The sequence below is a fragment of the Perna viridis genome, chromosome 2, assembly GCF_037379345.1.
Source record: "Perna viridis isolate PV_CMFRI_1.1 ecotype Kerala chromosome 2, ASM3737934v1, whole genome shotgun sequence".
Classification (NCBI taxonomy): domain Eukaryota; kingdom Metazoa; phylum Mollusca; class Bivalvia; order Mytilida; family Mytilidae; genus Perna; species Perna viridis.
Window position 1 is genome coordinate 27,433,722 of NC_142446.1, and position 18,213 is coordinate 27,451,934.

At 33.3% G+C, this 18,213-nt stretch overlaps 1 protein-coding gene across 5 annotated transcripts in view; it reads right to left on the minus strand.

The window, feature by feature from the left end:
• The window catches only part of LOC148624297 (striatin-3-like), a 35,685-nt gene that overhangs the window by 15,423 nt on the left and 2,049 nt on the right, over positions 1-18,213 (minus strand). Inside the window, exons 2-10 of one of the 5 annotated variants that reach the window (XM_088566971.1) lie at positions 17,431-17,534; positions 16,433-16,512; positions 13,255-13,330; positions 11,578-11,754; positions 10,898-11,029; positions 10,345-10,417; positions 7,041-7,167; positions 6,085-6,174; positions 2,030-2,164 (exon numbers count right to left, since the gene is read on the minus strand). In XM_088566971.1, coding sequence (XP_088423097.1) covers positions 2,030-2,164; positions 6,085-6,174; positions 7,041-7,167; positions 10,345-10,417; positions 10,898-11,029; positions 11,578-11,754; positions 13,255-13,330; positions 16,433-16,512; positions 17,431-17,534 — 994 coding nt within the window. The remainder of the gene's footprint in view (positions 1-2,029; positions 2,165-6,084; positions 6,175-7,040; positions 7,168-10,344; positions 10,418-10,897; positions 11,030-11,577; positions 11,755-13,254; positions 13,331-16,432; positions 16,513-17,430; positions 17,535-18,213) is intronic. The other 4 variants (XM_088566974.1, XM_088566972.1, XM_088566975.1 and 1 more) reach the window with 4 other exon arrangements.

Here is an 18,213-nt window from a genome sequence, read left to right on the forward strand (position 1 = left end):
TTGGCATTGCATGGTTTCAGAGGATTGATCTTTGAAAATTGACCAACCAGAGGCATAAATGGCCTCTGGCAGCCATCTAGTTTAACCAAGCAGAACCAAAAGTGGATCTTTTGTAAAGGCTCTTGCATACATCATTTCTACCAAATTTGGTTGAAATTTGTCAAGGGATTTTCATATAGTTGATAAACAAAAGGCTCCCAGGAGCCTGAATTGCTCACCTTGTTAAAGTTTGTCTTTCAAGGGCAATAGATTTAACAAGGAGTTGTCCAACAATTTTGACCATGAAGACTTTGGTAGGACATCATAAGGATCATTTCTGCGATAGAAAGTGTCTTTCTACCTATTATAGTTTTCAAGATATTGGCTGAAAACTGTAAAAAGAAAAAAACCTGTCACTTTTCATCTTTTGAGGGCCATAACTCTTATAAGGAGTTGCCTGACAACTTTGATCCCTGAATACTTTTGAAGGCCTATTAATAAGGGTCATTTCAGGTAAAAAAATAATTTTGCTAAACCTAACGGTTTTGGAGATATATGCGAAAAAATACTGTCTGACCTCTTTGTTCGATTTTTAGTAAGAGCAGCCATGTTTTTCAAAGGATAAAAAATCCTCACATCAGTTCTATACACGATAACCCAAGGAATATACATACCAAGTTTGGTTTCAATTGGTCAAGTAGTTTCAGAGAAGAGTTTTGAAAAATTGTTAACGACAATGATGGACGCCAAGTGATGGCAAATGCTCACATGGCCTATGGCCAGGTGAGCTAAAGAATGTGCAAAGTTTATAAATGAAGGATGACAGACACAAAGTGATTGCATAAGATCTCTAGGAAATTTTGTCAAGGTGAGCTAAAAGGACATAAAGTCCAAGAATAAGTTGCTGTATGACTTATAGCAAATGTTTCAGTAGAGGTTTTGAAACTGTAGCGACACAATCAGATGATAAATCCTACATTCTATTCAGTGACAGTATACCCTTTATTTTGAAATTGGCACCTTCTGGTGGATTCTGGAAGGAAAAAGTATCTGGGAAAAGAATGTTATTTAATTTAGGTTAAGCATGATATTGGAGAAAAAAACTTGACTGGGATAGAAGCCTGTATTCAGAGGTAAATACTAGTCAATAAAAACACTGGCCACAGTGATCATATCACTTGATTAAAAAAAAAAAATTTTCATAAAGCCTTGAATCCCTGAAATATGATCAGTATAAAATTTACAAATTCTAAGATAATTTGTGAAAAAAAATGAAAATCTTAGAATGATTGGTGCAAAGTGATGGCACTAGCTAAAATGGACATTTGATCATGGAGAGCCAGATAAGAAATGACTTTTGTTTGGTACACAACACATTAAATTTCAAAGTAAGCATCCTGATCAGAGTCACGACTAGGAATATAAAATTATCTTATAATATGTAAATAACACAGGATCTACAAAGAAAAGGATCATCTTAACCTTGGAAGTTAATTAAAGTGCTCTCTAGCCAATACTATTTGAGCAATCAACTAATTTAACAATATAATACAGTAGCAATATTATAAATCACAATATACAAATAAACAACGAAACATAAAATTTAACTAAAATGTTTTTCACAGCAAACCATAAGGGATTGTCTCAGCAAACAACATTTAACATTTATAAGACAGTTAATGTAATATAAATAAGGGAACTGTTATTGGGTAGCATACAAATAACTGATTATATTTTACAGTAGGGACTTTCCTATGTGGCATAATGCAAAATTTGCAGTGATAGAAACTAAAACTAAAAATTGTGCATGAAAAAGGATCAAACATAGTCAACTAAAACTTCAAATCTACCACTGAATAAATTTTCTAGAAGGGAATGTGTAAATGAAAAGATGATTTGTGATGAAAATTTACCATATATCTCCAAGGAAAGTTTACTGAGATTTACGGACTGGAAAGTCCCCATAACAACTGATTCTGTCAAATTGTTATATCACTATAATTTGACAGGATCAGTCAGATATAGCACTATACCACTTTTAAGTGCATACCCATTTCATCTATTTCGGGCATGCTTTTTCCTGAGGAAGAAGTACGAGATTGTCCTGACGATGCTGCTCCAGCATGCATATCGTCTTCATTGCCCAAATTTGCCAGCATGGCTTGTAATGCTGATCTTTTAGGTCCTGTTAAATGAGATTATTTAACTTAAAATGTATTCCAAATTTTTCATGAAAAAAAAAAAAAAAAAAAAAAAAAATCCAAATCAAATGCAAATTGTGCATATGTAATGATCCCTACAATGAAAAAGGTTCATATTGAATTTATACTGCTAACTTCATTCAACAGCAGAATTTTTTTTTTTAAATTATCATGCTCAGTGATGATGTTCATGCATGGAATATGAACAGGTCTCAGTATTACAAAGTTACAATTATATCTTAAATAAAAATTGAATAGCCTTTACTTTTTAACTTAGAAAAATGGAATTGTTTGCTATAAATGAGTACTAAACCTGAGTGACGCTTAAAAGTAACACAAGTAAATGAATCATATTCCAAATCCAAAAAACTAAATTCCTCCATATTTGTAGTCGACCATCAACACATTATTTATAGGAAAGTCATCTAAACGTGAACTTCCTGTCTAACAATTGTGTGATAAGTACTGTACATGTTCATCTTTTCCTGTTTCTAATCCATATTTACATATTAGTACATATCATTCACCAATTAGACTACATGTTTCACTGTTGACTGATCTACAATTCCTATGTTAACACTGAATTCACATTAAGGATTGTCTAAATACTGTATAGCGGGAAATTTGCGCGAGGTTCTAATTTTCGCTATATTCACGAGGTTTGGGGAATCGCGAAAATAAAAGACTGCCAAATTTGAGTCCTGATATTTCACAGTTATCTCCCATAGACCGAATCTTTCATCTACCCCCCGTATCTGGTGTCTCAATTCAATCAAACTAGCGAGTTGTCAGACAGTGCCCAATGTCCAATGCCATCTACAAGAGGATCATATAAAACATATTCTCCGAAACAGAAATTTGATATTGGGAAATATGCCACCAAAAATGGCAATTTTAGAGCTGTGACGTTTAGTCCGCTTTTCAAAAAAATGTCGAGTGAAAGCACTGTGAAGGGATTCAAAGCTCAATATCTTAAAGAGACAAAATCGGCTAAATGGCAACTCATAGATTCTGAAAGTTCTTCGGACTGTGAAATATCAGAACTTGTACCACAAAAAAGGGGTAGAAAACTTTTACTTGGCGACCAGTTGGACAATAAAGTTAAGTTATTGATAACAGCAATTCGTGATGAGTTAATAACACAGCAATTGTTCGTGCAGCTGCCATTGGACTAGTCATTTCACATGACTGAATGATGTTACTTGAAAATGGTGGCAGTATTGAGCTGACCAAGACATGGGCCAAATCAATATTAAATCGAATGGGAATGGTGAAAGGTAAGGGAACTATGTCGAAGAAAACTCTACTCGTTGAAAATTTTGAAGAAGAAAAGTCTAAATATTTGAAATAAACATTCAGAATAAAATGAAAATGAAAAACATTCCTCCACGACTGGTGATCAATTGGGATCCGACTGGTCTTCACATTGTTCCAGTGAGCCAGTGGACTACAAAATCAAATGTTTATTTTCATAACATTATTATAGCTATGTTTGTGACACATTTCCCACTACCATAATTGCTGTTCAAACAAACAAATATTTATTTTTGCAAATTACATGTGCCCTCTGAGAGCAGAATAAATCACATATAATCAAAGAAAAGAAAAAAAGAAACATAATGTCAATAAATTCTCTGATCCTTACATCAATAGGTTGTAAAATCAATGAACCGTAATTATAATCCCCTTGATGATTCCCGACATGTAGGACAAATTGTAAATTTTGACAACAGGTATTTAATCTATAACCTTAATTAACCCGATAACGATATGAAATTTTTTAATTGTTTTTTTTTGGTTGGGGTTTAATGCCTGAGCAGCAACATTTCAGCTATATTCAGGCGATGAACATGAAGGGGATGATAAAATGAACATGAAATGATGATAAAATAAAAAATGGGATGGGACACAAAGATAATGGGTTCGAGAAAATTTTGATTGCCACTGGAAATAGGGAGAGGTGGGTAGGGTCAGGCAATTTAGCCTCCTGTGGCAGAGCCCTATGGTTCCTACTCCGGGAGAATACCATAGTGGGTTTTTTAATGTGCGAGAAACATGGCATCTTTTCCAACACAGTGCACCACTATGGTTTACGGTCAGGTTTTCTGTATTATAGCCTGACAACCCCAGCATGTAACACGCCAGGGGTACCCCATTCCACCACCTGGGGCACAGAACCCAGTTGCTCTGTGGGCAGAGTGCCCTAGCCCCGGCTAAGGTTCTGAGCACTATTTAGTCGCATTTTATGACAAGCTTAGCACTGCTGCAGGCCTATTCTTTTGACACCCAGACTTTTTTCAGCTACATTCGCCGGAACACTTTCTCCCCCCCACAACTGATCCATGGTAAAAAATCTGACCTTTTTCATCCAAAATACAAGTTCCCAGAATCCAATGATATTACCCGATCCAAAAATCACTGAGGAACTGAGGACACTGTGATTCCATACATAAAGAACCTTATCCGTCCGTATGTAGTCAGTGTCAAAGACGACCTTGATTTACTGTTAGCCCAGAAAGCGCTTATTATATTTGACTGTTTCGGAGGACAAATCACTGAAAAGTTTTTGTTAACTATTGAGAGTAACCACTTAGTCTATGCCACAGTACCTCTGAATTGCACAGACAAGTTGCAACCTATGGACCTTTCAGTGAACAGGTGCGCTAAGGACTTCCTTAAAAATGAATTCCAAACATGGTATGCAAATGAGGTTGCAGCTAAAGTAGGTCGAGATTTGGAGAACATTAGCAGTGTGAATGTGGATTTGTCACTCACCAACATGAAGTCTCTCCTAGCTAAATGGATTGTCAAGTTGTGTGACTTATTTATCCACAAAGCCCAACATCATCAGAAATGGATTTAGTGCTGCCGGAATAGAGGGTTAACTTTCTAATGGACATTTCATTTGTGCATTTTAGCATGTTAGTGCTACAATGTAGTTGTGATGAATAAATGTAACATGTTTTAATATTATGTCTTCATTAAATAACAAAAATTTTGAGACTAATTTATCAAGAAGAAAACAAATACGATGTACAAATACAAAATGCATACATGCAATATCTGGATATTCTATCATATCTGTTCCACAACTGATTAAAAAATTAAAAAACTTCTGGGTCATAAACATTTTACATCAATAAAAAACTAAGTTACACGCATATCAAGTGATGGAATGCAGATATTGAGGTACAAAATTAATTACCCCCCTTTACCAAGCATATCGCGAAATTTGCCAGCTGCGAAATTACCCGCTATACGGTAGATTGTTTCATTTAAGCAAAAACACTAGTAGTGATATATCCATGCATAAAAACAAAAGAAATAAAGCCAAATGCTATTGTTTCATAGAAGCAATGCTAAATGTTAAAGTTATTTTAAACATGTAAACCAGAAAAGCATCTAATACTCAGGATTTTAAGTTAGTTCCCATTTTCATCAGAGTGCCTACATATACTCAAAACCCTCACTGTAAATTAGAATAACCTTCATTTGATAAAAAGTAAAATAAAAAAAAAAGCAACAGAATTTGTCAATGGAAACTATCTGAAAAATTAAATCAACACAAAAGTTCCTGATTTAAGCTGTCATCAATGTACTATGAGGGTGCATTTATAGTTGTAAAAAAAAAACAAAAAAAAAAACCTACAGATATTGTCCTCATTGCTTAATGGTGTTTGCAGTGCAGTTGAAACTATCCAGGTCAGCACTAAAAGAATGTTGACATGCACAGCTGAACAACATTCATGCATGGAAACTTTATAGCCAGAAGCAGAAATGGGAAATTTGACACATAATAGATCAGCAAGCTTAAAAAAAAACTCACCAAAAGAATATTACCAAACATGTGATGCAAAGAGCTGAAGACATTTTAAGTCATCACTGCTTTTGAGTGAATACTTACTTGATTTTTTGCCTTTCCTTTCTTTTTCATACTGCTCTTTCAGTTTTGAAATATGTTGCTGATCAACTTTCCATTCATCATCTTTCTTGTCTGTGTAATACACATTAAAACACTTGCTCAATTGACTAAATGTGAGCTATTGTTTCTTACCACTCCAACACTTATTACTTACAACCTTGGTATAAAGTAAGAAATGGGAAGGGATTTTGTGAACTTGGAAACAGCATTTGGTGATAGAAATGAAATCATATGTCAGGTTGTGTTAATTACAAAATCAAACAGGAAGTTAGAACTGAGGGCTTTTCCAGTAAATAAATCTTATGTTTCAAAGGACTGCAGATTGATAGATTATTATGGCTGTTTTTCTGCACAATATTGGGGCCCAATACAAGTATCTGGTGTCCCGATGTCAGATTTTTATCTGGAATAGCCCTTGACAATTATCAGAACCTGAGAAAAACTTCTTTCAAAGCGTATAGTTTTACTCTGAATGCTATGTCACAATGAAAGTCCCACTGCATCAAGGCAAATTACCCTCAATCATTTTCATTTCATTTTCAAGGAATACATCTTATTTTTTTAATCAGAAAACAGAATCATTTGTGGCAATAAATCAACTGTAGAAATGGCCACATAATAGGTTTACAATACCTGCTAATTACATCTATCCTAAGGAAAACTACATTTTGGCTGACCATCATGCAATATCTCAACACATACACTGAATCCAGTTTTAATGTAACAATATACTCAGAATGAAATCATGCTTAAGGCATGCCTACTGTGACCATACTGTTCTAGATCTATTAATATCATTTCTTTCAATTGGTATGCTTTACATCTATTCAATACCTAAACAGGTTTTTCTCAGTTCCTTGTACATTTGAACACAACAAACTATTCTATCACGAAATAAAACCAACATGAAACAGCACAAAAGAGAATGGACAACATACCCCAGTCAGGTCCATCACCATGGCTACGTGTCTCTCCTGCACCATCTTCACTTTCAGCAACTAAAAAATCAAATTCTCTAAGAGCCTCTTCTGTTTCTTCATCTCCTGCTATGATGCTGTCAACTCCCTAACATCAAACAAAAATAAATTAAGTTCTTTTTTACTTTTTCCTTTGGTGTATACAGCTGGAGTCATCTATTCTCGTCTGTCAAAATTTGTATGGTCCAAAATTTGGGCATCCCTTTCTGTTTTACACATTTTATTGTATTTTATTTGTAATCAGAACTGTGTTTATCCTGTGTCACCACTTGCGAAAGCAAGTCTAGCAGCCACCTGACTCTGTCTGTCATGTTTATTTGTACCTACTATGTGTTATTCTTAACTCAAAAAGACCAATACATATCTCTTCCCTGAGTATAAAACCACTTAGATAGTTACTAAATTCTAATACATGCCTGGACCTGTGTCACTGTCACATATTTGTCACACATAAGTATCTTCTATATATATATATAAAAACACTATGCAAGTTAAAATTAAAAGTTTCATGGAGCACAGCATGATATGACCCCAGTGGTTGAAGCCTGAACAGTATGGACAAGTGTGGACATAATATTAGTTTTTGACACAATATAGCACAAAATTTGAAATTTTATTATACATTTTTAAAATCAGACCAAAAAATAAAAGGTTGATTTTTTTTCAGTGTGGTCCCTTTGACCTATTTGAACTAAAAAATCTTTAAGATATCTGAAATCTAATTGAAGAATACAAGCATGGATTTTCATTGAAGAAATCCAATTAAAAACAATAGGCTCCCATGAGCCTGAATTGCTCACCTGGTTAAATTCTTGCCTTTCAAAAACAGTAATACAAACAAGGAGTTTTCCGACCACTTTGATCCTCTGCAGACTTTTATAAGCTTTTCACAAGGATCATTTCAGCAACTGAAAGCAATCGGCTTAACCTAACAGTTTTGGAGATATACAAGAAAAACTTATGACTGACCCTTTGTCCTATTTTTGTAACTGCAGTCATGTTTTTCCAAGGATCAACAATCCCCATATCAGATCTACACAAAATACCTCAAGGAATATTCAAACTAAGCTTAGTTCTTATTGGTCTGGTAGTTTCAAATAAGTAGATTTTTGAAAGAAATATCATTAAAAATAGGGATAAAACAAGGAACAAAAGGCTCCCATGAGCCTGAATCGCTCACTTTGTTAAATTTTGTCTATCAAGGGCAATAAATTTAATAAGGAGTTGACTCAAGAAGACTTTAGTAGGATTTATCATAAGGATCATTCCAGCAATTGAAAGTTTCTTTCTATTACAGTATTCAAGATACTGGCTGAAAACTAAAAAAAAATTACCTGTCATTCTTCACCTTTCAAGGGCAATAACTTTTACAAGGAGTCATCTGACAACTATGATCCTTCGGAGACTTTTGTAGGCCTTATAAATAAGGATCATTTCAGTAATTTAAAGATTTTGGCTAAACCTAACGGTTTTGGAGATGTAATAAGCGAAAAAATATTGTCTGACCCCTATGTTCTATTTTTAGTAACAGCAACCATGTTTTTGACAGATCAAAAATCCCCACATCAGTTGTATGCAGTATACCCCAAAGGAACATTGATTCCAAGTTTGGTTGCAATTGGTCAAGAAGTGTCAAAGGAGATTTTTTAAAGAAATAACATTTAAAATAACAAAAAAATGTTGAAAAGGACAAGAACTCCAACATGGCTTAACAGATTAAAACAAAAATTTGACCATGGATAGATCTCATCATGTTAGATTACGGCTAAACCTACCAGTTTCAGAGATAAAAGCAAAAAACTACTGTCTGACCCCTATGTTCTATTTTTAGTAACAGTGGCCATGTTTTTTGATGGATCAAAAATCTCCAAACCAATTCTATGCAGGATGTCCCAAGTAATATTCATACCAAGTTTGGTTCCAATTGGTCAAGTAATACCAGAGGAAAAGATTTTTGAAATAAATAACATTTAAAATAGCAACAAAAAAAAAGTCGAAAAAGGGTAATAACTCCAACATGGCTTAATGGATTACAAGTTTGAACATAGATCTCATCATGCTGAACACTTTTATCCATGTCAGAATTTGGCTAAACCTAACAGTTTTGGAGATATATGCGAAAAACTACTGTCAGACCCTATGTTTTATTTTTAGTAAAGGCAGCAATGTTTTTTCATGGATAAAAAATCCCCACATCAGTTCTATGCAAGATATCCCACGGAACATTCATACCAAGTTTGGTTCTAATTAGTCAAGTAGTGTCAGAGGAGAAGAGTTTTGCAAAATTGTTAATGACAACTGATAACAGACGCTAAGTGATACCACGGTATGGAAATATTTCGGATTCATTAAAATACCATGAGCTACCTTACTTTCATACATAAAATGGCAATCTACAAATGTCTAAATTAGCAAGTAAGATACTGACTACTATTACTGAAAGGTTTAGGCATTTAGAACAGGTTCATCAAAGACCTATATCTTTCAGCAGAAGGTCTGATTTTCATCAAAATCATATTGGACAGGCAACTGATTATTCAGATTAATCCATTATTGATTATCATCTGGTTACCAACACTTACACTATCAAAGTAGAATAATTGAGAGCCTACAATAATATTAATAGAATATTCACCAAAGTATCATTGATAGAGCTGCGAGGTTGGTTTTTAAAAAAAAATTAAAGTCAGGAAACAGAAAATCACCCCATTTTTGAACAGAATACAGTCCCATAAACAAAAATTTATCAAAATTTCAATGGAGCTCACATCAATAAAATTAAACAATATGCCCATGTTTTCTAATATTGGTGGCAGCATTTTAGTAATTGTGCTAAAAGTGAACACTGGATGATCACATAACAAACATTTCTCATTTTTACAATAATATAATATACTCACAGCTGCCAAACCAAAGTTAAGAAAAATGGTAAGGTTGGGAGTCTGTTAAATATTTTTTTTGTGAGGAGCAGACAATTTTTTGTTTATTAAGCTTCTATATGAGCTCAATCGAAAACCATTAAGCTCATTTTGTATGATAAAATACATTACTGGCAATCAGCTACTGTGAAGCTGATTTGTCTTTTAATTTAAAACCAGAAACGGTCATGATAAAAAAAAATTGGATTTTCAATTTATTTCATTGGCTAAAATCTGAAGACTTACGTTTAAATGGTAAGGGTTGGCAGCTGTGTATATTGATTTCCATCTCCAAATAACATTTTTAAACTGCTATTTGTTTTGAGTACTAGTTTCAAGATACTTACACCAGTACCCGGTCTCTTGACAATTCTTCTGACTTCTCTTTTTTCATCTGCTGCCATTATGTCCTCATCATCACTATAATAACAATAAACATTAAAAATTTAAGCAATACATTTTATAAAATTTCATTTTCGATTTATTTTCCAAGGGAAATAGTTCATAATATTGGCAATTGAACTTACTTCTTTTAAAGCATATTTATGTTTCCTTGAAAAATAGAGAATTGGACAGAAATGAGTTACACCTATTTCATCACAAGGCCTATATGAAAATGTTTGTTTGCTCTTTCCAAACTCAAAATGTTCAGTCTTGGTAGGTAGTTAAGTAAGGAAATAAATTAATTTCAGAAGTCAGAACCATATATATGATTTAAATACTCAATATGGTGTTTATTATCATTTAAAGGATGACAAAATATTACTGAAAAATATAAGTTCTTGGGTTATTTTTCCTTCAGGGTAGATAAGGAAAAGGCAAACACACATAATTTCAATTTAGGCCTAGACTTTTTAAACAATATTTGGACATTATTCAATTCAGGTTTCCAAATCTTACTTGTCATCATCGTCATCATCATCCTCATCTATGCCTTCAGTGTCCAAGAAATCGAGAGTTGCAAGTACAGATTTTTCACTTTCCATGAATATATCCTCTACCAAAGAGGCAGGCACTTTCTTACCAGCAGGTCTAAGAAAAGGATTCATACATGCTGTTATACCAGAGAAGAAAGCATATGATAGAAAGTCAATGCAATAGATTTCATTTACCATTGCAATTCATGCACTTGAAGCTAGAAAGGACAGGTACAATACTTCCATCTTTTCAAATGTGTTAGAGAATTTTTAACTTAAAGATGAAAGATATACTTTTTTAATTTAAATATTTTAGTTTTTTTTTTGTAAGGGCAACAAAATTTTTCCTAGTAATGCTAAGGAAACAAGCTTGAAAAGTGGGCTGGTGATACTACTTTCTCTGCAAGACTAAGAAACATAGAGGGCTAAGAAGATAATCTTGATCTTGGCAAAAAAATTATGAGAATCAAGACCTGAAAGATTTTCTTGGAAGTATTTATTCAGTTTACTTCACTAGTATACACAAACAAGATTTTAATACTTTCAACATGCACCAAGAACAACAGAATAAGGTGATTGGTAGCATTAGACTTTAAGAGTTGTGGTAGTATATCATTCTTAGAAAACAAAAAAAAAAAAACTATCAGGAAAATCCAAAAATACCTAGTTTTTCCTTGCTCATTATTTCTCTTTGCAGGAGACATTTCACCATTAACTAAAGCAGGTTGAGCACCCTCTGCTTCATTCTCAGCATTATGACTTTGTAACCCTAGTAATGATCTAACTCTAGCAGATCTAACATCTATCACTGTATCTGTGTAACCTATTTCTTGTAAATATCTGCAAATTATAAAACAAATCAATAGAAATGAGAACAGAAGAACAGTGTTCCAATGTCCCCCTTGAAAATAAAGTGTGGAAGGGCCATTAACTTCCATAAAAATCAATCAACTGTAACGAAAGTCAAACTTAATCTGTAACTTCTCATAAAAAGACTACATACAAAATATAAAATCAATTGGTAAAAGCATTACAAAATAAAAAACAACAAAAAAATGCAAAAAACTGTAAATTCACTGAAATTTTCTAAATCCAAGGGCCGTATCTTCCGTAACTCTTCATAATAAGGCCACATACCAAAAACAAACATATCTGGTAAAAGCATAACAAAAACATACAGAAAACATGGACGGACGGATGCCCAGCATTTCCATGTCCCCTCGCATTGTGTCACAGGGGACAAAAACTGAGCAATGTTCACTAAATAGATACCCAACTCCCCCATTTGATAACATGCACATTTTATCCTATGTTTTGATTTGGATCAAAATCTAAAATAGGAGGTGCACAATGTGAACATGAAATAACAATTTGTGAAAATTTCATTCAATACCATTCAAAGGTATAGGAAGAGTAATCAATAGGAGATGGGTTCCCTATGTCTTTATATGAACAAATGACAAAGTCCGTGGTTTGCTATGTGACATCCAAAATGTATTCAGATCAGAATCTAAAGTAGGACGTGCACAATGGGAAAACTGTAATAAAGATTCTGCGAAAATTTCATTAAATACCATTCAGTGGTATACGAAAAGTAAAAGATAAGTGATAGGTGCCCAATTTACACATATGAAAAATAATGACTAAATCCATATTTTGCTATATGAAACCCCAAAATTGATTTGGATCAAATTCTAAAATAGGAGGTGCACAATGGGAACAATAAAGATTCAGTGAAAGTTTTCTTCAATTCCATTCAGTGGTGTGGGAGGTGTAATTGATAAGAGACGGGTCTCCCTGCGTAACAGAAGGGCAGATAGAAGGCCATGGACACCCCCATTACTGTATACCCCCCTCTCAACAAGTGGAGGATATAATAAACATGACACATTGGATGGTACAACTCATCAAAGAATAGATATATGAGATTCGGAAAAAAAAACAATGCCATCCCTTGGATTAAATACTGCACTGTTTTTCTTTTCAAATGTATATATCTACAGTTATCTACACACATTACTACTAGGATATGTAATGTCTGAGGACAACATTCATTACCATAATATTAGACTACATTTTTAATTTGTACCTTTCAGAAGCTTGTTTATTTTTAGTTTGAAAGTAAATAGCATAAGTAATTTTTTTGTGATTTTTCATTTTCATTCATTATAAACCATATGGGTCAACCAAATAAAAGACACATGGCTATGTACAGTGAATTTTAACTATTGCAGACATTTCCCTATGATCACTTATTGGCTATAAATTATCATTAATGATTGCACATTATGTACATGAAAGTATAATACACAGAATACAATAATACAAAAATCAACATACTGTCGCAACAAATGTCTGCCTTGTCTCCATGATACACTACTATTCTGTGTTGTTATTTCATTCTGTTCAGGTTCATCTACAAAAAAGTTTATTAGTTTAATAGTAACAATATCTTTCTTGTTGGATTCTAAGAGGTAATTCAACTTAAAAATGAAATCCTCACTGCTGTTAACATTTTTTTTATTTACTTTATATAAAAACATTCTGTAGTTTTAGTGAATTGAAAATGGTCTATAAGAAAATAAAGTTACCCTTCTCTTGTGAAAATGGATAAAAAAAGCAACCTATTCTTGTTGTAGGAAATAAATATTTACCTATGCAAGATAAAACCACTTTGCAAGCAGGGATAAAAAAAAAACCCGAAAAACTGTACCATTAATTTGATATTTAGACTATATGTATAATTAATGGTTATTGCTCCACCCCTTTACAAATGAAGAACATTTTTTTTCAAAAGCATGATGGGGTATCTATTAAGTTCTCCTCACTAATACTGCTTAAAGTTTGCATAGAAATTATAGGCAATTAGTTGAACAACACACAGTAAGCAATCCTACCAAATGAACATCGCAGTAATCTTTGATCATCACTTTTACAAAAGATGTCTACCCTATGAAATTTCATTACAAACCATTGTGCAATTTCACTTACGGAAGATTAAAATAAATTGGATAATCTCCCTTTGCATGTATAGGAAAGTTGTTATCTTCTTTCATGCACTTAAATTTACCAATGATGCCTAACCATTCTATTAGGGTTTCATTGAAATCCATAGAGTAGTATAGGAGTTGCAATTTCAAGTTTTAACATATCAACAACTTGAATTGTCTCCCATTGCTTGCACTGGACCATTAAATAAACCTTATAGAGCATACTCACAATATCCAAAACACACATTTGCACTAAATAGAAAAATCCAGTCCTTACACCCCAAAAGGTAGTCCTCTTGACCAATTTCTATGAAAATCATGCCCACCCAAAATTTAAGGAGTTATCCAAGCGAAAACCCAATGAAGTCCCCTCAACCGATTTCTGTGACGCACAGACAAACTAGTCATCTTGACTCAACAAGTCATTGCCCAGTGTTCTAGGAATTTACAATATTTATAGGTTTATTCAAGGACACTCTAAATAAAGATTAACTTTCCAACAGTTAAAGTTAACTTTTCAAATTTAACAGCCTTTCAAAATTTCATGATTTCTACTTGCAAAAGGGAAAAGTGGAATATAATCACCAACATTGCCACACCAAAATTTCCCTTTAGAGTACAGTTTCACTTAGTTAACTCTAGATTCATTTTTCTGTCTTTAAGTCCCTTAAACATTTCCATCAGTTTGTCTAGGTCTCTACTCTTCATTTCTGTGACAAATTCTCATGATTACATCAAGGTTTGTTCGTGTAAGCCGGTTTCTTTTAGCAGTTAGAAGGTTTCCCATCAAGAAAAAAGCTCCTCTGTACAACTGCTGTAGAAGATGGGATAATCATACAGTAGTAGTCAAGTTTATGTACCAAGGGAAAGCATTCCCTGAGAATGACATCCTTCCTGATTTTATATCCTATACTATATTATAGTATAGCCAGTTGTACTGAGATGGATTAACTAGCATTGATCAACAATTGATTCACTAGACTGACTAGAGTAACAAGACTCGGTAGAAAAATAATTAAGTTTCTTCATTTTTGATGGAGGAGTTTCAATATGGTCATCTGATTCACAATTGTCAACACTGGACTGATTGGAACAAGATGTAAACACATCTAGAATAATGCAGTGTGGGAAACCATCGCTCGCCAGCTTGCCAAATACGAGTAGATGTGTAATTTGGCGAGTTCTCATTAGCTTACACACGTCAATTTGCCAACCGTCATTTGATTGGCGAGTTCCAAGGAAAGTTAACCAGCCAACAGCTTATTTAGTTAAACATCCCTTAACATCACACATTAAAAAAATGTTCCCTACATATTAAGAAGTTTAGTCAAGTGAGTTTTGCACAATTTTATTGACTTGTAAAGCATTGTTTATGATCTGCCATTTTAATTTCCGGTAAATGGAATGTGCCAAAACATACACGACGGTCCCGATCTCGTATTAGTAGTCAAACGAAATAATCTGGGTAATTTATGAAATTTTACCTTGCAAATTGGTTGTTTATTGTCAAAATAAAAATGAACAAGAAGCAAATAATAAACATTTTGTTTCATAATGATGAATCTGTTGAAATATAATTTTATTTTCAAACATGAGTTCAGGAATGGAGTACTTTAAGTACTTGAAAAACTTCAACAGGAGAGAATATTCCAAAATGGAAAAGTTTTTGATAAATTTAGAAACAAATGAAAAGATAGTTGAAGAAAGAAAAAGAAAGGCAGAAGATAGTCAAATTCAAGAGAAAACAGATGATAGTGCAGACAAAAACGAAAAAAAAATTGGCTAGTTGAATTTCTATTTGGCTAGGAAGATCAATATTCCACTAGCCAGTATGGCAAGTTGGAGAAAAAAATGGTTTCCCACAATGTAATGCAATCAACATTTCCTGTACGATCTTCTTTTGTGTCACTTCCATCACTACTTATAGATGGGGTTGTACGAAACAGATTCTTTATGGTTGTAGAACCTGCTGTGTCAGGGTCAGTTAACTTTTTGGTGTAGTATTTGCAGTTGTGAGATGACATGATTCTGTCTCCAGAAATATGAGGGTAAAATTGTGCATTTGGGAGTGAAACAAAGTCAAGTTGTATTTCTAGAAGGAAAATCGTAATCGTGCCCACTTTGGACCAAAAAACAGAACTATATCTGAATCACTTGAGCACTTCAGGAAATGAAAATTAACACGATCCACGATGCTTGAAAACAAAACAGAGACTTTTCAAAAGTAAGCAATCAAATTTTACCAGTTTCACATTGGGTATTTTTACAATTTTGGGAAATAAATACACAAAATTGGGAAACTATCTCTGGGGGAAACAGCCAAAATTCGGAGGTATATTAAAGCTAACAAAATCACTGGACGCCCAACTTCTCTATAAAACTTCATCAAAATCCCTCAAGCAGTTTAGGAGTACATGTAGTTGCAATTACAAGATATGTGGACAAACCACCTGACAGACAGGATGATCCTATATACAAACTTTTTTGCAAGCAAGTATAATGAATAAAATGTGTATTCAATTTCATACCATCTTTCTTTTCAAGAGATGGTGCTTTCAAGTCGTCTTGATTCATTTCAGTTCCATACTTCAATCTGTGATACTTTGATCTAACAAAACACAAAGTACATTTATGTATGAGGTTACATAATAAATTAAAAGCTATTGTTTGTTTGTTTGTTAAGGTTTAACGTCCGAGCAGCAATATTTCAGCTATATTCAGACGATATAAGCTAAATGTATTAAGAGTTAACTAGCAATCATTTATTACCAGGACAAATTTATGTTGAAGAGAACAGAATGCAAACTTCATGTATATATTGTTTACAACTAAAGTGCAAAAAACTGAGATTTTGCACTAGTTATATTATATAAAGTAAAAGAAGTGTTAAATTCACATTTTAACACTGCTTTTACTTAATATGTGGTTCTATAAAACTAAGATCTGTTATGTTTAGAGTGTAAATATATACATCCTATAAGACATTAATTGAGGGAGACTTATAGAATGTCTATATTGATATAAATGCCAAATTAAAAGAGAGTAAGAACTTGCATCCATTTCCTAATTGTCAATCCCCTTACCTGTTGATACATTAATTTATTAATACCTATTGTTAGGTTTAGTGCCTTTCTAATTGATGAAATGTGAGTGAAAGACAAATATCATAAGACAAAGGAGTTTGAGTTCAGGGCTTACTGGTTCAGCAGAATCAGGTGACATTACAGATTGTGTCATTGGGACAAGAGATCAAAATCTTGCAAATCACCTTAAATCATGCAAGTCAACTTGATCTGGATTTGTTGTCCTACTGTCTACATACACATTATTTTTTTCACTTCTTATTCTCATGAATAACAACTCTATTCCCTATTTTCATGATATTAAGGATATTGATATTTTAACAAAAAAAGTGGGGAATATACAAGTCCTTTTAAAGTAGTTTCTAACTGACAGTTATTTGTAATTAATATACTAGCACTCTGCTGGAGCATGTTATGATAAAAAGAACTCAAGTGATGCCTACCTTTCCTGTTTCAAGGCATATTCTAGCATTTTTATTCTTCTCACAAGATCTTGCTTCAAATTTTCCTGGCCTTTTCTTTCTCCTTGCAAAAATGCAATCCTAGCCTGTGAAAAGAATAAGAGAATAACTTACATGTAGCCGCTGATTAATTAAGTAATAACCATCTGATCACAAAAAGCTTTTGAGGATGAAATAACAAAATCAACTTTCCGTCAATTAAAATATTTTTTGTATTTTTCAATTCATCATAAATTCTTCAGCACAGAAATCATAAAGTTACATGTAAGTAACATTATTTGGCCAGGTAACATTCAAATATCATCACAGTAATTTTACCTATGAAGTTAATTAGGCCTCATTTTTTGGTATAAAATGATACATTAAAATGCACTGTTTGTGCTGCAGTTAAAGAATTCTCATTCTATAAAATCAAGATTGGCCATTCATGGAACATTAACCTATACCTCCCCACGTAATAGTGAAAACAGGGAAGGCAAATTGATCGAAATGGTTCAACTCGAAAACCAGATTCATGGTTTTGTTGAAAATTGAGCTTCCCCTGTGCAAAGGTAAAAAAAAATCATTTATCAGTTCCTAAATTAAAGTCTGGAAACAATCAGGGGACTGACAGACAGAACATCTTTGAGAGTATCACATAATATCTTGTCACTTTGTGTGGCGGGGTATAAAAACACAAAACTGTGTTTTACTGTAATTTCCTTCAGATTGTTTCTATGTTCTTAAAAAAAATAGATTGATGTGGTTATTGATCATGTGATAATC